The sequence below is a fragment of the Lynx rufus genome, unplaced genomic scaffold (assembly GCF_022079265.1).
Source record: "Lynx rufus isolate CCGP_SWC_20201006 ecotype Redwood Valley unplaced genomic scaffold, mLynRuf1.p SCAF_8, whole genome shotgun sequence".
NCBI classification, from domain to species: domain Eukaryota; kingdom Metazoa; phylum Chordata; class Mammalia; order Carnivora; family Felidae; genus Lynx; species Lynx rufus.
Genome location: NW_025814896.1, coordinates 111,208,379 through 111,225,960, shown reverse-complemented (window position 1 = coordinate 111,225,960; position 17,582 = coordinate 111,208,379). Strand labels below are relative to the sequence as shown.

Genomic DNA, 17,582 nt, shown 5'->3' with positions numbered 1-17,582 from the left:
GAGCTCTCTCAAGTTGAATTCCTGGAAAAAGATAGCCCGCTCTGTTTAAATTTTTTTTTTTGATTTGTCTTTTGTGGTCTTTTAATAATAACCTCAGAATCATACTACTGTCTTTTCCTATTAAACATGAGATTGACAAAGGAAGAAAAATATCTCCAACAGCTCCTGGCTCTGTTCTCAGTGCTGAGACACTGAGAAAAAGCATACAAAGTTAATAAATAGGTCTAAAGTAAATATATGGTCCCTTCTCTATCTGACCTTAAAATAATATGAATCTTGGGAACATTTTCACACCCTTCATTTTAAAATAAAGAAACTGCTTTGTGATAAGTACTTTAGAAATTACAAGGATGTAGGTGTTGTTATGAGAAATATATACAAAAGAAAAAAGGATCACTAAGTATGTAGTGGCTGAAAGAATTTGAAAACTCCAGTTGTAGATTTTTTTCCATGACTTAATGAGATTTTCCTAAATACACATTCATACTCCATGGAAATCCCCACCTTCCAGATGAGGGAATTTTTGTATCCTCAATCTTTTTCTTCTTCTTGTCTACATTAATAGTTTCCCCTGCAGCTTCATTTGGGAAAATTTCATCTTTACTGTACTTCTCTTCCCAGGCAGTAATTATGTTGACAATTTGGTGATTTATTGGACTGGTATTCTGACTGTGGTCACCTTTGAAAAGCGACTGTGGTTAACAGAATGACATATGAAGACACAGCAAAACAGATAAGCTATCTCCTTTGGTTCTGTCTTGTCCAACTTTATCTCCAGTTTTATGGCCCTGGCCAGGCCAACAGCAACTGGTAGGCTATAGGAGACCTGACATATTTAGCCTTAGAAAGTGAGCGAAGCTTTGGAATTTTCCCACATTCATTAGATATTCACATGGCTTAACCAAGTCCAGTCCCAAATAAGTAAATAATTAAATTAATTTGAAAAAATCTCAAGGAAGAGAATACCTGAAGTAGGTCTGCAAAGATAACTTAATTGTTCATCTTTGCCTCACAACTGAATAAGCAGGCTTGTGAATTTATAGACAAGAGCCATGTAACATTATGCAAGCCATTATTAAAGTCCAAAAGGAAAGGTAAATAAGAGACAGGAATAAACCTCATTTGTTTTGTTACTTCTACTTGAAAATTTTAGCTTACTAAAGAAATGTTAGAATGAATCTACCTTAAAAAAAAAAAAAACCTACTTTTTCTAGAAATTTGCCCGTATTGACGTTTTTCCAGAAAGACTTCTCTTAGCATGTGCGCACACCCACATGTATGCATTCATGTGTTCGCAGCAATCAAGGGTGCTGGCAGACAGCTTCTGCCTGCAGCCAGGCGCCCCCAGACCTGCCTCGCACCCGGACTGCAGCAGGGTAGGGCAGGACTCCTAGAGAAGATTGAAATCTGCAGCTAGAGCTAATGACCCCGTGTCCAAGGCGGTGCTTCCGACAGACCCAGAAGGGATGGCTCTGCTTGTCTTCCACAAGTGTCCTTCTCCGGTCACCCACCTGCCCAGACTCAAGAGCTACTAATTGGCTGTCAGCCTTCCCAGGGTTGCTAATCAGAAAGAGTGCTTCACACCTTTCTCAATGGAGATAATTAGTATTATTTGCGGGAGATAAACAGCTCGTAGTAATCAAGGTAATGAGAAGAGCCTTGTATGCATTATTTCAAAACCAGAAGTTCAGTGGAGTAATACAGATTAGACACCAAGTTAAAAGCATCTATTAACATTTTCATTTAACCTATAGCTGCTCGAAACAGAACAAACTAGTGATTATATAAATTATTTCAGGAGCAAATTCACATGATTATTACACGTTTTAAAATAACGGAAGGCCAAAATATATTCTTTTGTTGTTGTTGTCCCAAATATGTTAAACTATCTGACAGGACGAAAGGACTGATATTAAAACTTTATATCAACATCTTACAAGGTTAAATTGGTTTCATCTTCTTCCTTTTCTTTGTGGAGAATTTTCTGTAAAATAAAATAACAAAAAGCAAAAAAGTAGAGAGTATAGATTTGCTTAACACATTTGTATCTCCTGAATAATCAAATATAATTATTTTACAGTCTAGTACTATGGCCTAGGAGTTAAAATAATGATTTTATTTTAACTTTGTACTCTTGATCGGATTAACTATGACCACAGTGCCTTACCATGTCCACTGAGTAGATAAAATTGCTCCTAAGAAATACTTGAACATCGATGTAAAATATTGGTGGTGTTCTTCAGAAACCTAGTTTGTGAGGCTCTCGGAATCTCAAAAAAATATGAATGTTTTCCTGGAAATATTTTTACTAGTAAAGGACTTTGTTGGGCTTCCTGAGATATGAAAAATAGCTATTCCTAAATTTTAAATAAATGTAAAATTAAAAAGCAGTATGTGTTTATGTTCCTGCATATTATAGGTTTCCTTCCAGAATTTTGTTCTCTAAGACTTAGGATAAGAATTGGTGACTGAGCATCTGGACTCCTGACACAACGCCAAGGGTTCTTGTAAAAATAGCTCTTCTGGACAGTGTGAGGTACTCTGAAAATCATTGAGGAAAACAGGCTGAGGAGAGCAGCGACCCCCACTCAGATGCGGGGTCGGAAACAGCAAGCAAACTGGATGTAGATGTAACAAACACCCATTTTTGTTCTTTATTGCTTCTAGGCTCAGAAAATATTTCTAGAATTCTTCTCCACAAAGAAGCTGTTCCAGGGTTCCCTTTAGAAATAGTTGTAGCCAAAGACAATGAATTCCTGCTGTTTCAAGCCTTCTTCCTTTGGAGGACATTAAGGTATTTCTTTAATTCCTCAGCTGATTCAATACAAGATGAGATGGAATTTCAGGCTGATCCTGTAAGCAGTACTTCACTGAACTTCCCCTTGCCAGATACCCTCGTTTGTGCAAGTGTTTTCTCATTCTCCTCAGTGAGGAGACCCAAGACCATTGCTCTCCTGTGAAAGGGGCCCACTAACACATCTCCGCCCAATGGGTTTGAAGGGGGACAGTTTTCTTTGCTCCACGTGACAGGCATCATTTACCATGATGCATCAGTGTCTCCAAAAGTCTTAGCAAGACTCTGTTCAACAGATAATCCCCAAACCTGCTGAGGGTACAGCATCGCCATCATCCTTCTAGAAAGGCACGTACGTTCTGGACTATCACTTCAATACCGTATCCCATGTCATATAAGAGCATAGACACGCAGGATTTACATGAGAATCTTCTGGTCTTGGGGCCAAGACTCATCAGGATATCCTCCATATTGAGAACACTGTTGCTCAGAGAAACTGGGAGGTAATAGCAGTTCCTGATACACATAGTTAAAGATGCTCTAACAAGCCGCATGCACGTTTCCCAAACCTCACTAACACCTCCTCGAGCTTCTTGATGTATATGGATTAGAAACAATCATGCTATGATACCACAATTCTAGATTCTTTAAAATTCCCTCTTCCCACACCAAGAATTTCCTTGGATAGGAACTTTGCAAACAATCTTGCCCTGTAAGGACTGTAAATGTAACGTTGATATTAAACGCTCTAATTCAGGATGGTATCCCATGGGTCTCACTTTGGGTTCATTATTTGGAATAAGAAATTGAATTGCAGTAGTCTTTCTTTCTCAAAACACTGCTCTGGTGTTAGTAATAGGACCACTTCAGAGATTACATGTGAGTGTATTGGACTGACTGAGAGAAAACTCTCAGATCCGTTTATGGTGATAGCAGACTTTTTGCTAGTTAACTTGTAGTTGCATATTCCTGTTGTGACATTGTTCTTACAGAACTCTAGTATAGAGAGGGCCCACAGGGTAGGACACTAGGCACTAAAATGTTGAGAGAATGATGGAAGGTAATAGAACGGTAATGCATGACTTCAGACGAAATGTTAGACAGCTAGTTGTCTACGCATGTGTCTCTTACAGATCACCATTTCCTCCAGTGACCTAGGACACCAGCAGTAAGTACCCCCCAGAATCGTGCATCACCACCCTCAAAAGGCTTTTAAAATTTGTTCCAGTTTGTACTTGAACAGGAAAACACTACTTACTTGTTAAATGTCCTGAAACGAGATGACAAATGTTAAAATGCTTTCTAAAAACAGTTAGACTTCTGTCTGTATTGAATATATCACAGTGAGTGTTGTTGTATTCAGCCTAGCCTATTGAGTGGAAATTGAATAGCTCTCAAGTAAATTGACAATTTTCATGAGTAAATGTTTTTGTTGAGTTTTTCTGTGTTTTAATATTAAATACTGAGGGAGACATAATTTGAAATGTATATACTTCCCAATTTCTTCCACCTAATGCATCATAAATGAAGGGGAAATACAATGTTAAAGGCAGAAAATTTTTTGCTTCTTGCATTCTACCATATTATCTGAGTCCTGGAAGACATCCAGTAGGACTTGTTTTATCTAAAATATTTACAATGCAGCATTTCAGGACCAGCACCTACTAAACAGCCCTTCTATGCATTTTCTTTTAACTTATTAAACTGAGCAAAAGCTATTATCCTGAATGTTGTAGGGAAACATGTAGGGAAAATGTTGTATTTCCTCTCCTGGAGAAATTTGTGCTTGATGTACATCCATGACTACACACACACACACACACACACACACACACACACACACACCCTAGCTGATGAAGCTATTTGGATAAGGTGTGGGACTGTTCAGGTCAGTGTTGCTGTTCTGATCCCCAACAACTCTGTTACTTTTTCCTTTTCCTTTCTAGCCACAGATCACAGTTCTGATCTCATCCATTAATCATGATAAGTATCAAAAATAGCATGTACCTCACTATTAATTCTCTTAATAAATCCCTAAAATTCACTGAAAGTAAAATTCCATGATGCATTTCCAGCCTCAGTGTAATCTGCCCGAATATATGCTTTTCCATAATACATTCTCTAAAGCAAAAGTTTTTCACAAACTTAAGTGTCAGTAAAGAATACAAGCTTTTGTTTGGCCCGTGTAGACACGCTCAAAACGTTTCGTACCCATCAGCCATTCCCTAAAGCATTGGACAGAGAGTTCAGAATCCAGCCCTGATTTTTGCTCTCATCACCCTAGAACATAGACCTAACCCCTTTTTCTGTGAGATAATCGACAGTATGGTTACTTAAAGGTGATACAGTTCCCCTGTTCTGTCTTAGGTTTGTGGTCAGGATGATGTTGACAAAACATTGGATGTCTTGTGGCTGAAAGCTGAAATGGAATCCTTATTTGGGGTGACTAATAACAGTAGTGATTAAAAAAAAACTATATAGTTTTGAAAACCAGAGATGTTTACAGTAAATTTTAAAAGAATGTAAGAAGGCAGCACAGCTGTAATTAATTCACTGTATCTTCAAACTTGCCTCAACTTAGAACTACTTTTTGATGTTTACAGTTACCTGTGAGAAAGGATACTTTAGTGATGGAAGGAAACCAGAAGTTTTACGGCAGTGGAAAGTTTATATAAAAATTTCAGGGAGATGTGCTTCAAACCATGTTGCAGTAAAAATAGAGAATGTGCTATACCCTCTTCATACGTATTTGTACTGGGAGAATGCCGATCAAAGCATCCCTTGCGTAAGTCAGAGTTGCCCGCTACCTGTGAAGCGCTGAATCATCGGCCTCTTTTAGCAGATGGATAAAAATTTAGAACTCTTGATCTTAGCAGTGGCAGCTAAAACCCTTATTTTAGTCTCTCTTCCATGGTAACTGGAGATGAAACTTGAGAAGACAGTGTGAACTAATGGATAGAGTGTTGGACAGGAGGTCAGGAACCTCTGTTCTATTCCCAGCCTGCTACTGGGTTGCTATGTAAACTTAGATAAGCCAGTCACCCTCTCTGCACCTCATATTTTCCATTTGTGGAAACATAGGTACAGACATTCCGTACTTAGCTCTTCACAAAGATTGTGAGAACCCGCTTACTCTGAAGAAGTTCATAGTATCTTTTGATTAAAAAGAGGATACAGAACTATGTCTGTGGCCCTGTTCCCTTTGTCAGCACCCTTCCCAAAATCTTACGTTATATAAATTGCCCCTTATCCACACTGCAAAACAAGAACCGTTAGTTACAGTGGGCCTTGTATTGCACAGAAGCCAAGATTGTGACCTTGGAGCCAGAATGCCTGGGTTTGAGTCTTGGGCCCATCACTTACTCTGTGATCTGGGACATGTGAGCATCCTAGATTTCCACACCCATAAAGTGGGGAAAACGATAGCGCTCCTCTCCCTGGAGTGGGATGAGGCTTGAAGGCGTTTATGAAGAACATTCATTGCAAACATTGTACAGACCCGTTATGCACTTTACATAAGTGTATAATTACTTTTATGACCCAGGACAGTTCTTCATTATTAATATGGCAGGGAAGGTAAAGCTTCACCCTTGGCCTTGGTTCCTTCTGTGCACCTCTTCCCAGAAGGGCTGCTCGCTCTTCCTGCTGACTGCTTGTGTCTAACTCTGCCACTCCCATAAGCCCTGGGCCCCGAGGATAAGTTCTCAGTCCCTGTTATCCATCGTATCATTTGTAATAATTGAAGAAGTGTCACATAAATGATAGGAAATCCAGATTTCAGAAATGTTGCAAAATGAAGAGCTGATGGACCGTTGGAAGCTATGTCCTGATTTTTTATAGATCGCTCAGAAAACATCAGGAAGAAATAAAAGAAAAGTTGACAATTTACATGGAATTGATTTAACATCTCCCCTCTGCTTTCTGTAGTGGTGACCACGGGGAAGTATTATGTAAGGGTACCAAAAAATACATAAATTGTTCAAATGTAAAAAATAAAGTTTGGGAATTTTCAAAAATCTAAATAAAAATCTTTCTGTTTCAGGGCTTACCAACATTATGAAAGTGTGAAAGCTTAGGGTTTGATGAAAATTATTGATTTTTCTTTTTGCAATTGCAGTAGTGTGTGGTTTCAAAGGTTGAATAGCGTCTAAGAGGTAATCATATGTTTCATTGATTTTTTTCTATTATTATTATTATTATTATTATTATTATTATTATTATTAGAACCAACCTACATCACAATTGATCCACCTGCATGTGGGGAGTTGCCAAACTGCACGCTGACGGAGAAGGACTGTGTTTACGGTTTCAAACTTGATCACAATGGTTGTCGAACCTGTCAGTGTAAAAACAGTAAGTAGACGGCCGAAGACGGCACTTTTTACTTTTTCTGAGCCTCGTGTGATATTGTCAAAGCATATTAGGTGATTGAATATCTCTTTCATTCCTGTTGAGGCATTCCCTTAGCAACCTGAAAGAAGAAAAGAAAAATTTGTACTTAAACAGATGCACCGTCATTTGGGGAAAAAGAGGTTCTCCTTTCTCTTGGTTTTCACCCCCATTTCATTGTGTTCAGATACTCCGCATGTCCCGCTGCATCATGGGTGCAGCCCTTAGGCCTTTGGGGTACGGCTTTCCTCTTTCCGACCACCTGTCGGCTGTCTCTGTAACACCTTTGCTGGGCTCATGCGATGACAAGGCGGTCACCCACACAGAGGGTGACACAGTCCGTGTGTGGCAGCCATAATTCTTAGAATGTGCTTCACACTGTTGATCCCAGCTCGCTCATATGTAGATTCCAGTCACGCCTCCAGGTCGTGCGTTACCTCCAAAACTTTAGAGAGTAAGTATATTGCATTGCTTCCAGAGGGGGGAGAAATTGCCCTTCTTGTTTAAAATGATTTTTAATCTTCCTGATTCTTCTAGTGGAATAAGCCTTTTCAGTCTTCTCAGCCATTCCACACGTGACACGGGTTTTTGAACTTTCTTAGTCCTTTCCATCTTTTGACATAATATGTCATTTTCCTTATGTAAATGTGTGTGGCCCAGAAACAGAACACTTTAGAATGTGGTCTGATCCATGCAGTGCTATTGTGTGGCCTGAGTTTGCATTAGCTCTTTGAATTGCACATTGTTGGGTAATACTGAGTCTACAAGTATAGCTAGATAGCACCACTCGGTGTCCTTTACATTGGCTGCTGGTAGGTGGTTCTCCATGCGTTCCACATTTGAATATTTGATTTTTTTTAAAGGATACAAATATAGGGCCAAATTAAATAAGAAATTATCCTGAAAGTTTTAAACCATTTTCCAACTGTTTGGAATATTTTTGAATCTTGATAATGTGATAAGCATAACTTACGTGTCCTCACGCAAACTGTCAAACTGGAATAAATTGTACAGAACCAAGGACAGAGCCACACAGCACTAAAGACCTTCCTGCAGAATGGCATTGAACCCTAATCCTCACTATTTCAGTGAAGTTACTCAGCTAACAACATGTCCAATTATCTCGTGAAACAGTCTGTCTGTATCTTACCTGAAATCAAAGCGCATTATATTTGCAGCACCCTTTTGCTGGAAATTCTGTTTGAAACACAAAATGAAGTGCATGGGGCCTGGCTTGTTCTTCACGAACCTATGCTGGCTACCGGTGGTCATTGCTTTCTTTTCTAAATATCACAAATCATATGTTTAACAGTTCTTTCCACAGAATTTTCAGTCATGAATGTCAAGCTTGGTTTCTGTAGTTTTAGAATCCTTTGTCCCTTTTATTTTTTTTTATTTGAGAGAGAGCGAGCATGAACAGGGGAGAGGAGCAGAAGGAGAGAGAGAGAGAATCCCAAGCAGGCTCCACCCTCAGCACAAAGCCCCACTTAGGGCTCGATCCCACGACACTGAGATCATGACCTGAGCCGAAATCAAGAGTTGGATGCTCAACCGACTGAGCTATCCAGGCACCCCTCCTCTGTCCCTTTGGAATTAACATTTGGTGACCTCCTTTAGTTTTCTGAAATCTCTTTCCATTCTCTCTGATCTCTCAAACATAGACCATACTTCTATAATAAGCAGGTTCTCCGTGAGCCTTTGGGTGTAATTATCCTGAGCTCAGAGGCTTGGAATTATTTAACGTATATAGATGCTCACTTTCTGATTTATCAGTTATCTTGGGCTTTATGTCTTCTTAACCTTAATTGTTCAACGCCTTCTTCTATAAGAATACTTCTGATGAGGAAGACAGAAAATCACAGTTGAGTAATTCAGTTTTTTTCAGTTGTCAGTGTTACCATCACTGTGCCTGCCTGATGGAATTGGTGCTAAAATGCAGTTTACAGAACCGTTGTTGTGATTGTCGTTGTTACCACCTTTAAATGTCCTAGAAGTCTCCACTCATTGGGGCCGTCCTGCCTTCATCACCTCCCTTTGGAAAGTTGAGTTCATTAGGGAGCTGCCTTGACATTCACATGTGTTTGCTTCACTGGCCAACGTAGATTTTCTAACATCGAGATCATTGGTATTGTATTGTGAAGAGTTCATATTTTAATACTTCTCAGCTCTCTTGAGCTGCACACCTTTGTGATCAAGGGAGCATACCTAAATTTTTTTCTGAACTTTTTGAAGTCTAAAAATACAGATTTCATTGTGCCTGATCTCCCCACCTACCGCCTTCATCTGGGCTTTGCTGTTTGGAACATGGTTATGCTTATATAAGACCCCCAGCCCTTCATAAGGAACCCTTTGTAGTTAAGCCCAAGGAAACCATTTTCCTTCATTTGTCATTGAAGCAAGTTAAAAATGGATCACTGGCATTTTGCAAAGTGAGACTGTTAGGAAAATTCTCTTCTGCCTGTCTTCATGTTAGTGTCATCTTCTGGCTTTGTAACAGGGACATGCGTGCATACTACGTGCTGGGAGCCTCCATCACATTAACGTGGAGGAAGAAATATGTACAGGAGAGTGTTCCATTTTGTGTCAACATTTTTTTACGTAGAAATCTTGATCAGCTGTTCATTGTTTGCAAATTTTGTTTGCTTGCAGGGATCTCTGGTCTTTCTTCCTTCCCTTCTCCCTCCTTTCTTCCTTTGCCTCATATGATAGAGCACCTGCTGAGTTCTAGGTACAGTTCTAGGTGTTAATGCCACAAACATGAGTAAAATGCAAGATCACCCCTAAGAAGAAACCACCTACAACCAATACACTAATGAAATATCACCATTTCAAGTCAAATTCTTTAACTTAAAAAAGTAAGTCCGATGAAGAGGAAGCTTTGGTCCTATAGAAGAGCCCAGGCACATGCCCACACCAGAGGAGGGAAATAACTGACCCATCTCCCAGGACCACACTGGACACTCAGCAGAGGGTGTTTGAGTGAACGAGCCAGGAGCCATCAGAATTGGGGATGCCTTTGGGCATCATTCTTGTTTGAGATCCCTTTCTGAGATCTTGCTGTTCTGACCACGTACCCCTTTTGTCACACCAAGATTCTTGACCCGGGTCACTCTTCTGCTATCTCACTTGCTGCCACCATATACCTAAGACCATAATCAGACACCTAGTAGAATTTGTCAGTTTGTCTATATCATATAGAAGTCTAGTCTTAGAGTGAACATTCTGTTCTCACTCCCCTCCCGTTAGCAATTCTGACACCTTAGGGAGCCACACCTTTTAGATGTGAGTCACAGTAAACCAAACTGTCAGACCCTTAGTTGTCAGACTCCTGTGACCGTACATGCCCAGCTGTCCTCCCAGGCTCTTGCGTCAGGTTGACCTGCATCTAGCTGGTCAGGTCAAGTTGCTTTACTTCTATGAGGCTCTGTGTCCTCATCTGTAGAAGGCAGATAATAATACCTAACTAATGGGTTGTTTTGAGGACCGGATCAATCAGTGAATGCAAAGCTAGCTTTACTCACTGGCATATGGGCATTGTTACTCTGTTTACAGAAAATGGTAGCGGTTTTATAACAGATCCATTTCTGAGTCAGCCCAAGCCAGCTGAAGTGGAAAGCCCCCAGCTTCCCCTCCTTTGTTCCAACACAGACCTGGCTCTGGTTCTTCCTGCCCTCTGAGGACACTCACACAAACAGCTTTTCTTCTACCTTTTAATTTTAGCAGTTGAATATTTTCATTCTCTTTCACCTGGTTTTAGAAAAAGGAATCTTCCTTGTAGTAAAAGATGGCATAAGTGTGTTTTTTTTTTTCCATTACAGCTACTTGATAAGTATTGATTTTGTTTACATTTTTCCCTTACATTATTATTATTTATTTATTTTTATGTATTTATTTATTTTTGCATCCCGCTAAAGCCCGTTTCACATGCAGTAGCCCCAACCATTCATACCTAAGTGTTCTGTTAGGGATTAGACCTTGTTTATATAGACCTCTGGCATCAGGATTTCTTAAAATAAGACCAGTGCCAAATCAATATTTTCCCCTGTTCATTGCTTTGTTGTTCATTCATTCTTTTTTCATCTAGCATTTGTTAATGGCCCATCTTATGCCAAGGGATATGAAAAGATAAAAATGGGCCTTAGCCTCGACTAATGTTAGTAATAATGCCAATATGCTGTAACGATAGTGCAACATAACCAAGCATATTATATACATAACCACTTTTCCATTGAAATCAAAACCCGGTGGTAACGAGTCTTCCAAAAAGTTCATGGAAGGTATAGGACCAAATACTGTGTTGTTTGAACACACTACAGCTTTGCTATGTTAACCTGTAACAGATAATATTCTTATAACACTGCTCAACAAAGTCATACATCAAAGGCACACAGAGAATTTAAATGATCCCCGACTCATCTTCTCCTATTCAGAATAAGGACAAGAAATATGGTAGAAAATGTTTAAGTACTATCGCAACAGAAGTTAAAACCGAAATCATTTAGATGTGCTATTAGTAACCTAACACTTATTGGTATAAGCTGTTAATAACATTATTTTTTAACCAAAAATGTCTGTTGCTGTCACATAGACACAGTACACTTCAGCTCACTATATGAACTTTATGTAGCAAATGAATTAAATGCCATCCATCTTTTGGCATCTTATTTTCCACGTCTTTACATCAAGTGGTTTTCACTGGATTATTTTTAATTTCTCTTCCAGTTTTAACATTCTGTAATTCTAGGAGTTAATAATGCTTTTATTCAGAAACTGATGCAGGCATAGAATATTAGCAAGAAGAAAAAGGCTTCATATTTTTCACGAAATATATATCCGAATCAAATATCTAAAGGTTGTAGCATTAAATACAGGGAAGCAGTCTCCATGTTTTCATTGTAACTCAGAACCAAAGTAATAACTAAAGACCAAAGTCAAGATTGGCACAACTGTTTGTCGTGTTGCATTTCTTTATTTAATAGTCTCAGGGGCTTCACGGTGCCCTTAACTAGTAGGTTAGTGGGAGTTGGCGGTATCCAGGAGTGTGAAGAGCCGCCACAGAGAAGTGCAGCACAGCCCCAGGGTCATGGTCATGTGGTGCACTACATGCAGTTACGTGGTTTTCACTTGTGATAAAGAACCAATTCAGTGGTGTCACGTTTCGGCCCTGGGAACAAACAGCGCTTTTTCTCCAGAGTAAACAGAGTTTCCTACGTGGCTGTTATCGACCAGCCGTAATGCACAGGCTCTGTACTTGGCCATCATTTATCACTTTCTCTTCAGGAATCTTCCCCTATGGATTAGAAAGCATTTTTAGATCATAGTAAAGTCATAATGCTGAAAAATTATGAACATAAAGCCGCCATTCTTTCTTTCATGTTGCCTCAAGTGATGTACTAAAGCTTTTCAAGCAAACTGAACCCTCCCCCCACCCATTCATAAATGAGATATTTGTACTTTGTTCTGCTCTTTATGTAAAAGTTTGCTTTGATGGTACCTTTCTAATAAGAAAAGTCCATAATTGATACATGGATCTAGGGCTACCTTACCGTCTTTAATATTCTTTCTTTCTGAGAAGAAGAAATAATAGAAGATGGTATTTTGAGATGGTTACCAAGTGCCGGTATTTTAGGTGACTTTAAATACTAGCAGAGTAAGTTTTTTCGACCTGTTTATTTTTCTCTTAATATGGCAGCTTTGATGAGAGTGGAGGGATAAATAGCAAGAACATCGATCGATTCATGTTCATTCACTCCATTCTAAACGTCATCGTAGCACCCAGGCTGTAGAAGTAAGAAAATAGGGCCCCACCCTAGAGCCTCCTTCTGTTAGGGGAACAGAAGCGAGACAGGCCCAGTCTAGAACAGGCCAGTGAGCAGTCCCAAGCCAGGGCCACATTAGAGCATCCTGCCCTAGGTGGCGTAGCCCATCTCCTGTCTGTGAGTTCTCTGTGTGTTTGTGTAAACATAGCAGCCTTTGTTTGAAATGCTCTTCCATTGCAGAGCAGAGGTAGTTCCAGACTGATGTAGCTTTTATCATTTAGTTTCAGCTTGGTGAACAACTTTCTTTCAGAGTGAAAGCCAGTCTAGGGCGCCCAGATGCCTCAGTTGGTTAAGCATCCAACTTCAGCTCAGGTCATGAGCTCATAGTTCGTGGGTTTGAGCCCCGCATTGGGCTCTGTGCTGACAGCTCAGAGCCTGGAACCTGCTTCAGATTCTGTGTTTCACTCTCCTGTCTCACTGCCCCTCCCCTGCTTGCACTCTGTCTCTCTCTCAAAAGTAAATACAAACATTTTTTTTTAATTTTTTTTTCAACGTTTTTATTTATTTTTGGGACAGAGAGAGACAGAGCATGAACGGGGGAGGGGCAGAGAGAGAGGGAGACACAGAATCGGAAACAGGCTCCAGGCTCCGAGCCATCAGCCCAGAGCCTGACGCGGGGCTCGAACTCACGGACCGCGAGATCGTGACCTGGCTGAAGTCGGACGCTTAACCGACTGCGCCACCCAGGCGCCCCACAAACATTTTTTAAAAATAAAAAAAAAAAAAAAAGAGTGAAAACCAGTCTAGATTGAAGTCTATGGAAAAACATCTTTTTTATAGGAGCAGAAAAATATTAAGGCACAAAGATGCACTGAATCCAAAGTTCAAAGGAAGTGAATCCCCAGGGATTCTGACTCTGGGACGTTCTCAGAGCGTTTTTAGTTCCTCTATTTCATACCAACATAATTTGCTTGGTGTCATGACTTAAAATTTCATGTGATAGAAAAATGGGCTCACAACTTCTATTTCATTGTCAGAGAAAGAAATGTGGCTCTGAAGTCTTCTCTCTCCTTCATCATCCCTTAACAATGGAAACAGATGAAAACTGATGACCTTTCAAATCCTATAATTACAAATTTTTAAATGAGCCATTTAGAATTTCACTTTTAAGGATGCAAATTAGTAATCAGTTGCTTCGCAGTATGATACAGACCCACGGGGTTATATTAAATATGTGTAATGAAAGGTTTATGATCAGGACAAAGTAGAAAATTATACCATAAATCACATTTTTCTCCATAAAAGATAGCAAATTAAATATTCGCGTTTTGCCAGCTAAGATTCACAAAAGATTCTATCTTAAAATATTTATGTAAAACATGAACCCATCTCACCTATTAATTGTAGTTCAAGGTTTAATTTTAGATTACAAGATTTGTTTGCAGAGGGTCACATGTTCTGTTTTTCTTAGTAACCTATGCATTATTTACAATATTTATGCTTAAAAGGTGTCCATATAAAATACAGATTCATTTATTATTCGAACAAAAATAGTTGGGGCGCCTGGGTGGCGCAGTCGGTTAAGCGTCCGACTTCAGCCAGGTCACGATCTCGCGGTCCGTGAGTTCGAGCCCCGCGTCAGGCTCTGGGCTGATGGCTCAGAGCCTGGAGCCTGCTTCCGATTCTGTGTCTCCCTCTCTCTCTGCCCCTCCCCCGTTCATGCTCTGTCTCTCTCTGTCCCAAAAATAAATAAACGTTGAAAAAAAAAAAAAATTTAAAAAAAAATAGTATCTGCTTCCCATCTTGCCAGTCCCTGCAGAGCAGGAATCAAACATTGCTGTACTTTTTTTTTAAATGTTTATTTATTTATCTGGGGGGGAGGGGGGGAGGGACAGAGAGAGAGAAAGATAGAGAATCCCAAGCAGGCTCCACACTGTCAGTGCAGAGCCCCACATGGGGCTCAAACTCACGTACCGCGAGATCATGACCTGAGCTGAAATCAAGAGTTGGACGCTCAACTGACTGCACCACCCAGGCGCCCCCAAAGTTGCTGTGCTTTTGCCATCACTGTCTCAGCCTCTTTAAATTTGGTTGACTTTCAGACTACATTCAATACAAAGAGGCATCAGGTTGTCTTAGTGCTCCCCCAGGCATGCTTTTCTTACTGGAACATTTTCATTCCCTATGTGAAGTCCTATCTCACACCTTTTGAAATCTTTTTAGAAGACTTCTACAAAGCTAATATCTCCACTAGCTTCTTTGGCCAATCTCCATAGTGTCTTACCCTCCTTTGTTTTAATTCCAAAATAATCTTATAATTAACTGGGGACAGTTAAACATCGCTCCAAATTCTGCTAACAGAGGAGAGTTTGAACATTTCAAATAGTGGATAAACATCAATGTAGACATTTTTGCCACATACACTTTTTAGTGTCCAATTAAGCTTATCCTAATACCTGGATATTTGTCAATGATAGGGAAAAAATATCTAAATGAAACACTGTTTCACTTTATATCATGTGGTAAGACTGGCTTTTTTTTTAAAGAAAGGGTACGAAATCCTTTAGGCTACATGTAATATGCAGTATCATGGGATAATATCTAAAACTCATAAGAGAAAACATTTCTTAACGCTCTATGCGTCAAGAAAACACTCTATGAACATTTAAGAACATGTGTTATTGTGAGCATTTACTAGGAGAAAAATATATAATGAAATTGCGGTGTAAGTTTCTACTTCTCACCTTTTAACAATACACGGTAAACAGTAGTTTGAGGTAATTCATAATATAAGAACAAATTTCGTGAAAAAAATCACACTCCATTTCACCTGCACCTCAGGCTGTAGTTACCAGCCTGCCCTTCAGCACCAGATCGGAATGCGCTTCAGAAATCTATTGTTCAAAGTTGGGCTTCATTTTGTGTATTGCACGGAGTTCTGTTGGGAGAACCATGAAATAGCAGGTCTGTAACCTTTAACCACTTCCTCATGCTGCGGGAGACGTGAGACATTTACACCTGTGGAGCAAGACTGGAAGATTAGGGAAGGTATAGAAGTGTCCGTGTGTCCCGCAACACCTCACGGCCTCTGTGCTTGTTCACAGGGGAAGAGCGGTGCTCGGGGCTCAAGCGAGGGTGTACTCTGGACTGCCCCTTCGGCTTCCTGACGGATGCCCACAGCTGTGAGATCTGTCAGTGCCGCCCACGCCCCAAGAAGTGCAGACCCATCATCTGTGACAAGTATTGTCCATTTGGATACCTGTAAGTATTTAATTCAGAGGATCTAGTCTTAACTATCTGTAACTTAATGAAACGTCCACACTTCTTTTGTTAGCTGTTTCGTGTGTGTGTGTGTGTGTGTGTGTGTGTGTGTGTGTGTGTATGGATCAGTGATGCTGCGAGTCCAGAATATCTGTGCTTGCTTTGTTATGTGAATCGGAGAACAGTAAAAAGGGGGTATAAACACTCAAGTTTTGCTTTTTTATGCAGAGGGACCAGAGCCTTTCTGGCCACTATCCTTTGGGCCTCTTCTCTGAGACTGCCTCATAACAAGGGCCTTTGGACGCTGCCAGTGGGGAATTGTCATGAGGTCCTAGTATTACACGTGCCACAGCTTTTCATAACTGCCCCAGTGACTATTTTGTGATAATGTATTTAATGTGTATTTTAAGTTCAGTGGACAGCCGCTCGTTGGCAATATGGAGCATGCTTATTGGCCACGCCTCAGTATTTTATCTTGGTTCTGGTCTGTAGTTCATACTTTTTCTTTAAGGACCAGTACATTTTATGAATTTCTTTAGAGATAAGAACCATGATTTGTATCTTCAAGTATTCTTTGTTGAGTCAAACCCCGTGGAAATCTAGATTATCCCAGGAGATAAAGACACTTCACATTTGTTTAGTGTCTGTATTAGTGTCTCTTTCTGCCCTTATAGCTTTGTTGGTTCCCTAAAAACTTACCTGTCATAATCTTGCTTTATCATTTTTTTCCCTTGGTTCCCTTCCCTGTCTTTCTGCCTTTCCAATTTGGTATATTTGTGTATTGCTAGTAATTATAAGGGACTTAGGCCCATCATCTCTTGCCTGGCATTTTAGTTACCATTTTTATTCTTTCTCTTAGAAATTCTGGTTTAGCAGGGTTAGGAGAATTTTAAATCTAATTTGAATCAGATAGTTAAATTAGGAGTGCTCACTATTCTTAGGAAGTCCCCAAATAAATAAACCGTCATTGTTCTTAATCCTAAAATGTGACTGTGATACCAGCACAAGTATAATTATTTCTTAGCTTCACTGCTAATGTAGAATAAAGTGTTATTATCGTAATAGTAACTACAGCCAACCTGCTGCAGTATTATGACAGCTCAGAACCAAGGCTGCATTCAAGTCCAGCCTTCCCCTTGAAGAGAAATCTCTTAGAGGATTGTGGGGTCCACTTCATGTTCCTATCAGTGAGAGCATTCAGTGCAGACCAGGTGGACCAGCAGAGACAAATGAGTACTGCCTCAGCTAGAACATGTGTTTCAAGGACACCCTCTGAAGGAGGAACGTTGGCCAGACACCATGTGGGAGCGTTAGGAAGAAGGCGGCCATCAGTGCCCCTTATACATACCTGCTGAGTTGATTGTTACTCTCTGTGTGCA

At 40.0% G+C, this 17,582-nt stretch overlaps 1 protein-coding gene across 1 annotated transcript in view; it reads left to right on the top strand.

Moving 5' to 3' along the window:
• The window catches only part of CRIM1 (cysteine rich transmembrane BMP regulator 1), a 192,472-nt gene that overhangs the window by 131,997 nt on the left and 42,893 nt on the right, over positions 1-17,582 (top strand). The window contains exons 8-9 of the mRNA XM_047069487.1: positions 7,019-7,147; positions 16,047-16,203. Of these exons, the coding sequence (XP_046925443.1) occupies positions 7,019-7,147; positions 16,047-16,203 (286 nt within the window). The remainder of the gene's footprint in view (positions 1-7,018; positions 7,148-16,046; positions 16,204-17,582) is intronic.